Here is an 11351-nt window from a genome sequence, read left to right on the forward strand (position 1 = left end):
AACTTCCTGCCTAACTTCCTTCCTGTTAATTACAGGGATTAAACATGCCTGCCTACATGTTTAATCCCTGTAATCTCAATATGTGCAAAACGTAAGTGATTTTATCTGGTTCCCTTTCTCCAACCTTTTCCCATTCATCATCTCTACTTCAGTATATGACACCATAATCTCAGAGTATACAAAACGAATAATTGAGAATTTCACTTTAGTCCCTCCTTTTTCTTACTGCATCTATCAATTCTAATTACTATCTACACCAATTTCTTTTTCTATATTCCTGTTAAATAATATTTTACCCCCAACTTAGGTGTTTTATTCTTTCACATGAAATATTGCCTGGACTTCCACTCTTGCTCATTCAAATGTATTCTCCATGCCATTTCTTGATAGTCTTTTTTTTATTTTTTATTTTAAGCTCTAGGGTACATGTGCGGGTTTGTTGCACAGGTAAACGTGTGTCATGATGGTTTGCTGCACCTATCAACCCATCACCTACGTATTAAGCCCAGCATGCATTAGCTCTTTTCCCTAATGCTCTCCCACCCCCAACCCTTCCCTGATAGGCCCCAGTGAGTGTTGTTCCCCACCCTGTGTCCGTGTGTTCAGCTCCCACTTATAAGTGAGAACATCAAGTGTTTGGTTTTCTGTTCCTGCATTAGTTTGCTGAGGATAATGGCTTCCAGCTCCCTGCATATCCCTGCAAAGGACATGATCTCATTCCTTTTTACGGCTGCATAGTATTCCATGATGCATATATGCCACATTTTCTTTATCCAGTCTATCATTGATGGGCATTTGGGTTGATTCCATGTCTTGGCTATTGTGAATAGTGCCACAATGAACATATGCATGCATTTATCTTTATAATAGAATGATTTATATTTCTTTGGGTATATAACCAGCAATGGGATTGCTAGGTCAAATTCCACTTCTAAATCTTTGAGGAATCACCACACTGTCTTACACAATGGTTGAACTAATTTACATTCCCACCAACAGTGTAAAAGCGTTCCTATTTCTCCACAACCTCACCAGCATCTTCTTGGCAGTTTTAAACACAAATTTAATCATCTTTTGTCATAAACACCTTTCCTTCACTGCATACAGACCTCTCATTATGCAGACTAATTTGTAGTTCCCTGAATTTATCATGTATTTTCCTGACTTTATACCTTTGCTCACGCTGCTCCCTTCTAAAAATCACTTTACCCTACTCTGCTTGCATTAAACATGTCATCTCCCAAGACTAAGCTTAAGTTTCATCAACTCTACAGAACTTAGTCTTACACTCCATGTAGAATTTTCTTCTATTTGGGGTCATGCTATACTTTGCACATCTCTTATACCCTTTATAATCTCTGAGACAATTGTTGTAAGTTCTTTGATGTCTTGAAGCATATTGTGTAAAGTTGTGAAGATGTTCACAACATAAAGTTCTGAACATCTTGCTTAGTAAATATATGGCAGGTAATTCCTAAGAATTACCTAAGTAATTATGCTTCATAAATGTATGGCAGTTAATTCCTTTTTTATTTTTTTCAGACTTCTTTCTTAACTACCAATGGCAGATAATTCCTCAGAATTAAGTTTAAGAGAATTTAAACAGAGCCTATTTTATTTTCACTGAATATTGAATTCAATTTTGATAGCTCTTTCCCTTCAGCACTTGAAAAATATGGTGCCACTTCCTTTTGACATCTGTGGTTTTTAATGAGAAATTCACTCTTGTTCAAATTGCCCTTTCCCTACAGGTAATGTGTCATTTCTCTCTGACTGTTTTCAGGTTCTATTCTTGAATTTGGATTTTACAAATCTTACAATGTATCTAGACATGGATTTATTTGAGGTTTTCCTTTTGGAGATTTGGTCAGCTACTTGAATCTATACATTTATGCCTTTTACCAAATTTGGGAGGTTTTCAGCTATTATTTCTTCAAATCTTTTTCCGGTCTCCCATCCTACTTTTTCATTCCTTGTAGGACTGATGAAATGATTGTTGGCTGTTCTGTTATTGTCCCACTGGGTCCCTTAGGCTGAATACAGCCCAAGGGAATTGATGAAACAATCATTTCATCAATTATTTTTTCTATTGTTCAGATACGGATAATTTCTATTTATCTATCTTACAGGTAACTGAGGTAACTGATTGTTTTCTTTGGATCTCCATTCTGCTGTTGAGATCATCCAGTGAGGTTTTTAATTTCATTTATTGTATTTTTTGGTTCTAAAATTTTCATTTTGTTCTTCCTCATACCTTTTATTTCTTTGCTGAGAATTTGTATATTTCTACTTGTTTCAAGACTATTTACAGCTGCTTGTTGCAACACTTTTAGTTAGCTACTTTAAATGCTTGACAAATAATTCCAACATCTGATTCATCTGAGTGTTGCTATCTGTTGATGCTCTTTTCTCATTTGAGTTGAGATTTTCTTGGTTCTTAAGATGATGAATAATTTTGGCTTTATTTAGGACATTCTAAATATCATGTTATGAGATTCTGTTTTCTCTTTAAATCCTCTATTTTAGCAGTTGTCAACACATTTAGGTTTAGAGTACCTGTCTTGGTCTATTTTTATGGGCTGTAGTTCAAATTCAACTTAAGTTTTGAAAGTCTTTGCAGTTCTACTTTGGTCTCCCTCATTTTTGTGCAACCCAGAAGACAATTTGAAACCTGGACAGTATCCCATACCCTAGTTCAGCCCTGAAAGCTTTTTCTATGTTGATTCTGATTGACTTTATACATGGGCTGCTCATAGGTGTGCCCAGGGCATCATACACATCTTTAAAGAACCCCTTTTTATAACTTTCTCCATAGTCCATCCTCCACTCTCTATTGGAAGGAGAAGGTAGGTATTTCTTTGCTGTCATTCACTTAATTTGGGGTAGGGTTAGCCAATACAGTATATATAATGCCTGCTGGAGAGGCAAGAGGGGTGCTACCTCTCTTTGAGCTAATGCAGTTGGGATGGTTGAGAGAGCTCCACCCCACCATCTTGGAGTCACATTGTTTGGTGAAGAAGGCAAAGGATGCATCTTTTGTAGTTTTCACCTCGAGTATACTGTTGTGCAGTAAAGAATTAACTTTGCCTAAAGAGAGGTTTGGCTTTTGCACTCAGCTCCTGGGAGGTAACCTCTAAATCTTTAGAATGTCTTGCAGGTCTTGCTTGGGCCATGCAAGATGGTATATAATGACAATGCGATTACAGTGGGAGCTTTGGGCCACACTGAATATTCTATGCCAACATGTGGTTTATAGTGGGGTACCTTGGCCATGCAATATCAGCTCCAAAGGGGCTGGAGACTAAGATCAGCCACAATGGGAGTCATTCATGTCCACATGATCACGTCTCAGTAGAAACTCTGGACATCAAGACTCAAGTGAACTTCCCCAGTTGGCAATACTCCATGCATATTATCATCACACATCATCGCTGGGAGAAGTAAGTGCTGTCCATATGACTCCACTGGGAGAAAAGCACTGGAAGCTCACACCTGGAACTCTCTTTGACCCTGTGTTAAGCACATCTTTCCTTGGCTGATTTTGATCTGTATCCTTTCATTGTAAAGCCACTGTATAACACCATAGCGATGAGTATAATGGCTTTTCTAATTTCTGTGAGTTCTTCCAGCGAATTATGGAAACTGAGGGTGGTCTTGGGACCCCTGACTTGGAACTGGTGTCAGAAGTACGGGTGATCCTGGGAAATCCCCCTGCTTGCAGTAGGTGTAAGAAGTGAGGGTGTTCTTGGGTACTTCTGAACTTTGCAGGTATGTGTAGTCAAAAGGGCCCATCCTGTAGTGCTGCCCTATTTCAGATTATTTGACTGGAAAATGTATGCTTTGGGGAGGCCTTTTTTGTCTGTGCTCACTGGTTCTTCCAGGCTGCAAGCTCCTCTAGTGCTCATTTTGCAGTACGTAGGAGCTCCCTCTCTCCCTCTAAGCAGTCCTAGGGAACTCACTACTATGTTGTTTTTTAAGTCCTTAGGTTCTACTTTCTTTTCTCCACCAGTTAGTCTTCTGATAGATGCTTTATGTATTTTTCTAGATTTTAGGTAATTAGCAGGAGGAATGGGGTGGAATGCACTCTTTTTTTGTTTTGTTTTGTTTTTTAGAACCAGAAGTTTCAATCCTTGCTTTTAACTTGAATGTTTAAGGCATTTACACTTAATGTAATTACTAATGTACTTGAATTTATATATACTACCTTACTATTAGTTTTTATTTTTTAGTTTTTATTCATTTATTTATTTTTTTGAGATGGAGTCTCACTCTGTTGCCCAGGCTGGAGTGCAGTGGTGCAATCTTGGCTCACTGCAAGCTCCGCCTCCCGGGTTCACACCATTCTCCTGCCTCAGCCTCCCGAGTAGTTGGAACTACAGGCGCCCACCACGACACCCGGCTAATTTTTTTGTATTTTTAGTAGAGACGGGGTTTCACCGTGTTAGCCAGGATGGTCTCGATCTACTGACCTCGTGATCCACCTGCCTCAGCCTCCCAAAGTGCTGAGATTACAGGCGTGAGCCACCGCGCCCAGCCTTTTTGATTTGAACTACCTATTTTTTCATTGCTTTCTTGACTTTTTATATTACATAATTTTTTACTCTTTAATTTTTTCCTTTGTTTACTTGTTATAATTCTTTTACTATTTATTTGTTACCCTAGATATTAAAACATCCATCTTGAACTTACTATTTTATCTCCTTAATAATGCTAGGATACTAAAACATTTTAATTCTATTTGCTGCCTCCCACTTTTGCATTATTATTTCCATGAATTTAAATTCTGCATATATTTTAAACCTCCCAGAGAATAGTACTGTTATTGTTTTGCATAGTCAATATTTGCAGTTTTGTAAAGAGGTATTTGAAGAGCTTCTTGAATCCTAAGGGTTGATGTTATTCACAGCCATTACTTTCTTCAAATATTACTTCTTCCCTGCACTCTCCTCTTTAACTTCTCAGACTCTGATAGGTTATACCTTTTTACTATGTCACAAATATTCCTAATGCTCCTGTGGTTTTTTTCTTTAAAAAAAAATCTCTGCTTCAGTTTGGATATTTTCTATTTACTTCTCTTCCATTTCAGAAGTTCTGTATTTTGCTGTTAAACCTGTATAAGAACTTCTTAATTTTAGATATTAGATTTTTCAATTTTTGAATTTCCATTTGATTCTTTATTATAAAAACCAATTCTCTAAAGATAGTCATCTTTTCATCTAATTCCCGTTCTCTGTGTGACTGTTTCTATTGAATTTTTTCCTTCTCTGATTTTGGATATGTGGTCCTATCTTTTTGTTTGTTTGTTTGTTTGTTTTAAACACCGTGTATAAAAAGTTGTAGGCAGGGCTCATACCTGGGAGACTGAAGCAGGCGGATCACTTGAGCTCAAGAGTTCCAGACCAGCCTGGGCAACATGGCAAAACCCATCTCTACAAAAGATAGAGAAATTAGCTGGGCATGGTCGCATAAGCTTGTAGTCCCAGATACTTGCAGGGCTGAGACAGGAGGATTGCTTGAGCCCAGGTCGAGGCTGCAGCGAGCCGTGTTTGTGCCAGTGCACTTCAGCCTGGATGACAGAGCAAGACCCTGTCTAAGAAGAAAAAAAAGAAGAAAAGTTGAACAGGATCTGGATGGTGTTATCTTTCTCCACAGAGGATTCATCTTTCCTTATGTCAGCAAAAGGAGGGAAGGGAGAACATGTACATCCAGTCAGGGACAGTGTTGAATCAAGGCTGGGTTGAAGCTCTGCTAAGACTCAGTTTACCTCTGGATAACCTTGGCTACTGAGAATTTTCAGCTGAGAGTCCTTTTGTCCTCTAAAGACCCTCCTCCTGATAGATGCCCAACTATTTTCTTAACAGATACTAGACTTTTGCTTTGCTCTTCAAAGGCTGTCTGCTTACAGTTTTAGTCTTCTGCCCTATATACCCTAGAATTCAGTAAATATCCTGAGGGGAAAATGGCCTGTGTTTGAGTTATGTTAGTTTCTGTGTTAACCAGCTGCAGCCTTCCACTGCATTCTCCAGTAGACAGGACAAAACGAGAATCCAGCTTTTGTCCACACCCAGAATTGGTAAATGCTCCCACTGTCCAAGTGACTGAATAAGTCAGCTTCAATCTTCAGTATTCTCTCCTCTCCAGTCTTAGCCCCTGTATTTCTTGTTACCTCAGCAGCTTTCCAGTGCTTTGAAACAGATGATTTCAAGTATTGCATCTGGCATTTACAGTTCATTCTTGAAAGAAGCACTGGACTGCCAAGCTACTGCATCCCATCTGGAAATGGCAGTGCCAAAAAAGAGCCCTCCCCTTCATACACCACACAGTTTACCATTTAAAGTGTACCATGTATTGATTTTTAGTATATTCACTCAGTTGTGCAGCCATCATTATAGTCAATTTTAGACATTTTCTTTATCATCCTGATGGGTGTGAGGTAGTATTTGTAGTTTTAATTTGCATTTCCCTACTGATTAATGATGTTGAGCATCTTTTCATATGCTTGTTGACTATGTGTATATCTTCCTTGTAGAAATGTCTATTTAAGCTTTTTACCCATTTTTAAAATTATGTTGTTTATTGTCGTTGAGTTGTAGAGGTTCTTTATAGTATATTGTATATCACATACACTATGGAATACTTTGCAACCATAAAAAAGGATGAGTTCATGTCCTTTGTAGGGACATAGATGAAGCTTGAAACCATCATTTTCAGCAAACTGTCACAGGGACAAAAAACCAAACACCGCATGTTCTCACTCATAGGTGGGAATTGAACAATGAGATCACTTGGACACAGGAAGGGGAACATCACAGACCGGGGCCTGTTGTAGGGTGGGGGAAGCCCTGCACTCTCCTCTTTAACTTCTCAGACTCTGATAGGTTATACCTTTTTACTATGTCACAAATATTCCTAATGCTCCTGTGGTTTTTTTCTTTAAAAAAAAATCTCTGCTTCAGTTTGGATATTTTCTATTTACTTCTCTTCCATTTCAGAAATTCTGTATTTTGCTGTTAAACCTGTATAAGAACTTCTTAATTTTAGATATTAGATTTTTCAATTTTTGAATTTCCATTTGATTCTTTATTATAAAAACCAATTCTCTAAAGATAGTCATCTTTTCATCTAATTCCCGTTCTCTGTGTGACTGTTTCTATTGAATTTTTTCCTTCTCTGATTTTGAATATGTGGTCCTATCTTTTTGTTTGTTTGTTTGTTTGTTTTAAACACCGTGTATAAAAAGTTGTAGGCAGGGCTCATACCTGGGAGACTGAAGCAGGCGGATCACTTGAGCTCAAGAGTTCCAGACCAGCCTGGGCAACATGGCAAAACCCATCTCTACAAAAGATAGAGAAATTAGCTGGGCATGGTCGCATAAGCTTGTAGTCCCAGATACTTGCAGGGCTGAGACAGGAGGATTGCTTGAGCCCAGGTCGAGGCTGCAGCGAGCCGTGTTTGTGCCAGTGCACTTCAGCCTGGATGACAGAGCAAGACCCTGTCTAAGAAGAAAAAAAAGAAGAAAAGTTGAACAGGATCTGGATGGTGTTATCTTTCTCCACAGAGGATTCATCTTTCCTTATGTCAGCAAAAGGAGGGAAGGGAGAACATGTACATCCAGTCAGGGACAGTGTTGAATCAAGGCTGGGTTGAAGCTCTGCTAAGACTCAGTTTACCTCTGGATAACCTTGGCTACTGAGAATTTTCAGCTGAGAGTCCTTTTGTCCTCTAAAGACCCTCCTCCTGATAGATGCCCAACTATTTTCTTAACAGATACTAGACTTTTGCTTTGCTCTTCAAAGGCTGTCTGCTTACAGTTTTAGTCTTCTGCCCTATATACCCTAGAATTCAGTAAATATCCTGAGGGGAAAATGGCCTGTGTTTGAGTTATGTTAGTTTCTGTGTTAACCAGCTGCAGCCTTCCACTGCATTCTCCAGTAGACAGGACAAAACGAGAATCCAGCTTTTGTCCACACCCAGAATTGGTAAATGCTCCCACTGTCCAAGTGACTGAATAAGTCAGCTTCAATCTTCAGTATTCTCTCCTCTCCAGTCTTAGCCCCTGTATTTCTTGTTACCTCAGCAGCTTTCCAGTGCTGTGAAACAGATGATTTCAAGTATTGCATCTGGCATTTACAGTTCATTCTTGAAAGAAGCACTGGACTGCCAAGCTACTGCATCCCATCTGGAAATGGCAGTGCCAAAAAAGAGCCCTCCCCTTCATACACCACACAGTTTACCATTTAAAGTGTACCATGTATTGATTTTTAGTATATTCACTCAGTTGTACAGCCATCATTATAGTCAATTTTAGACATTTTCTTTATCATCCTGATGGGTGTGAGGTAGTATTTGTAGTTTTAATTTGCATTTCCCTACTGATTAATGATGTTGAGCATCTTTTCATATGCTTGTTGACTATGTGTATATCTTCCTTGTAGAAATGTCTATTTAAGCTTTTTACCCATTTTAAAAATTATGTTGTTTATTGTCGTTGAGTTGTAGAGGTTCTTTATAGTATATTGTATATCACATACACTATGGAATACTTTGCAGCCATAAAAAAGGATGAGTTCATGTCCTTTATAGGGACATAGATGAAGCTTGAAACCATCATTTTCAGCAAACTGTCACAGGGACAAAAAACCAAACACCTCATGTTCTCACTCATAGGTGGGAATTGAACAATGAGATCACTTGGACACAGGAAGGGGAACATCACAGACCGGGGCCTGTTGTAGGATGGGGGAAGTGGGGAGGGATAGCATTAGGAGATATACCTAATGTAAATGATGAGTTAATGGGTGCAGCACACCAACATGGCACATGTATACATGTGTAACAAACCTGCATGTTGTGCATATGTACCCTAGAACTTAAAGTATAATTTAAAAAAAATAGTAAAACTAAGCTAAATGTAGAATAAAAGATATTCTAGACCTGCTCTAAAAATAAAAAAATAAAAAATAAGGCCCTGTCTTGTTTCCATTCTGTAATCTTGATCCTTCACATTGAAAGGGGTTTTTTTGGTTTGTTTGTTTGTTTTTCACAGGAATCAGTGTCATTCAAGGATGTAACTGTAGACTTCAGTAGGGATGAGTGGCAACAATTAGACCTTGCTCAGAAAAGCCTGTACAGAGAAGTGATGCTGGAAAACTATTTCAACTTGATCTCAGTGGGTAAGCACAGCTCTGCTGGGTACACAGTAGACAGCACCTAATTGAGTATATATTTTTTTCTCAGTAGAATTGCTGAAGTCTGTGTTTTCTGAGGTATGTGGGACTTCTAAAGACTGCAGGACATCTAAAGTGTGTAATAGTTTTGTCCTTATTTTGTCCCATGTTCTTAATAATCTCTTTTGGGTCGTGTGAATATTCCTCTGTTCCCAGTGAACTTTTTTGGAAAACAAATGGAATGCTTCATTGTATGGCCTCTGAAACCAAGTCCTCTATCATCTCCTGTTAACAGGATGTCAAGTTCCCAAACCAGAAGTCATCTTCAGCTTGGAACAAGAAGAGCCATGTATGTTGGATGGTGAGCTCTCCGGTCAGAGCCATCCAGGTGAGAAGGGAACCAAGAGCATGGCAGGCAGTATGACTCAGCTGTATTTGTACTGGGAGAGGCTGTGCACAACTTTGCACAACTTTGCTGTGTCATTAATATGACTTTTAGAACTGCTTGGATAGAGCAGTTATTAGACAAGGACCCTTGGATATCTAAATGCTAACCCCACTTAAGATCCCTTCTCATATCAATGCCTTCTTCTTTGCTTGGCTTTTTAGGAGGGAATGTGCTACAATTACTGGTTATTTGGATCATGTCACACTCTACTTTCTAGGGTCCTGCTTTCTTGCTTTTTTCCTCTCTTTCCCTAGAAAAGTTTTATTCTTTCTACCTCCATCAGGGTCTTAGATCATTTCCTTATGCATTCAAATACTTATAGATCTACCTTCTTAAAAAATTACTGTGCATTACAACTTCAGTTCCTGCTGTTTCTTCTCATTTTGTCTCTTTCCCGTAAGTACCTCAGAATTGTCATCTAGAGATGGGCTTATCTGAAGTCCCCCCATGCCTCTTCTCTAACTGTTGATTTTGACGGTACCATTGACATTTTATTCCTGCTTGGCTAGTGCAACACAACACCGACTTGATCTTTCTAATTTATTTATTTTCATATCTTACAAAAAGTTTTTTTAATCTCATGTACAGGTATATCCTGTACAGAAGATTGAGTTAATAATTATAGCCTTAGTTTTTAGTTAATATCATCATCAGTGTGTTTAAGGCTCTCCTCTTATTTTATTTATTCTTTTTAATCCTCAGTCTCCATACTCATTTTTATCCTTCCAAGAGGCAACTGTTCTAATATATTTGACATGTTTTGCCGTTTATCCTTAAATTTGTGGGATATTTGTAAAATCTGAGTTGTAGCATTGTTAATTTGTAGAAATGGTAGGTACTATATTATATATCCTACTCAGTTTTTTTTTCTCAAATTGGTCCATGTTGCAATGCATTTTTCTAATTTCTACATATCATTCTGTAGTGCACATATATACCACATTTTACTTGTCCAGTTTTTCAGCTACTACAAACAGTACCGCAATACGTTTCTTCATGAATTATTCTTATTGGAAATGAGAATTTCTTTTTTTTTCCTTTTTTTTTTTTTTTCTGAGATGGAGTCTTACTCTGACCCCCAGGCTGGAGTGCAGTGGCGCAATCTCGGCTCACTGCAAGCTCTGCCTCCCAGGTTCATACCATTCTCCTGCCTCAGCCTCCCGAGTAGCTGGGACTACAGGCGCCGCCACCACGCCTGGCTAATTTTTTGTATTTTTAGTAGAGATGTGGTTTCACTGTGTTCACCAGGATGGTCTCGATCTACTGACCTCGTGATCCGCCCGCCTCGGCCTCCCAAAGTGCTGGGATTACAGGCGTGAGCCACCGTGTCCGGCCAGAAATGAGACTTTCTTAAGGAAGAGGAGTGGGATTGCTTTATCATTGGGCATACTAATACTTAATATGATGAGGTATAAGCACATTATTTTCCAGATTGGCTGTGTCACTCTGTAGTCCCTGGAACTTTGTACAAGGGTATTAGGTTTCCCACATCCCTATCCATACCTAGTGTTATCCAAATTTTTAATAATTTGGCTAATCTGATGGGTTTTAATTTCTAATTATTATTTAATTTATATTTCCTAATAAAATACTTTGAACATCTCATTCTGTATCCTTCATTTTTGATGTTCAACTGCTGACATTTTCTTTTCTTTTTTTTTTTTTTATACAGAGTCTCGCTCTGTTGCCCAGCCTGGAGTGCAGTGGTGCAGTCTCGGCTCACTGCAAGCTCTGCC

General features: G+C 38.6%; 1 protein-coding gene across 6 annotated transcripts in view; it reads left to right on the top strand.

Moving 5' to 3' along the window:
• ZNF484 (zinc finger protein 484) overlaps window positions 1-11351 on the top strand; it is a 38830-nt gene that overhangs the window by 19044 nt on the left and 8435 nt on the right. For 5 of the 6 annotated variants that reach the window (XM_011999431.1, XM_011999434.1, XM_011999433.1 and 2 more), the window contains 2 exons: window positions 9047-9173; window positions 9463-9555. The exons of the other annotated variant lie outside the window; for it this stretch is intronic. In XM_011999431.1, the coding sequence (XP_011854821.1) occupies window positions 9047-9173; window positions 9463-9555 (220 nt within the window). The remainder of the gene's footprint in view (window positions 1-9046; window positions 9174-9462; window positions 9556-11351) is intronic. 6 annotated transcript variants of the gene reach the window in all.

This window comes from Mandrillus leucophaeus, unplaced genomic scaffold, assembly GCF_000951045.1.
Source record: "Mandrillus leucophaeus isolate KB7577 unplaced genomic scaffold, Mleu.le_1.0 Scaffold593, whole genome shotgun sequence".
In the NCBI taxonomy this organism is placed as follows: Eukaryota; Metazoa; Chordata; class Mammalia; order Primates; family Cercopithecidae; genus Mandrillus; species Mandrillus leucophaeus.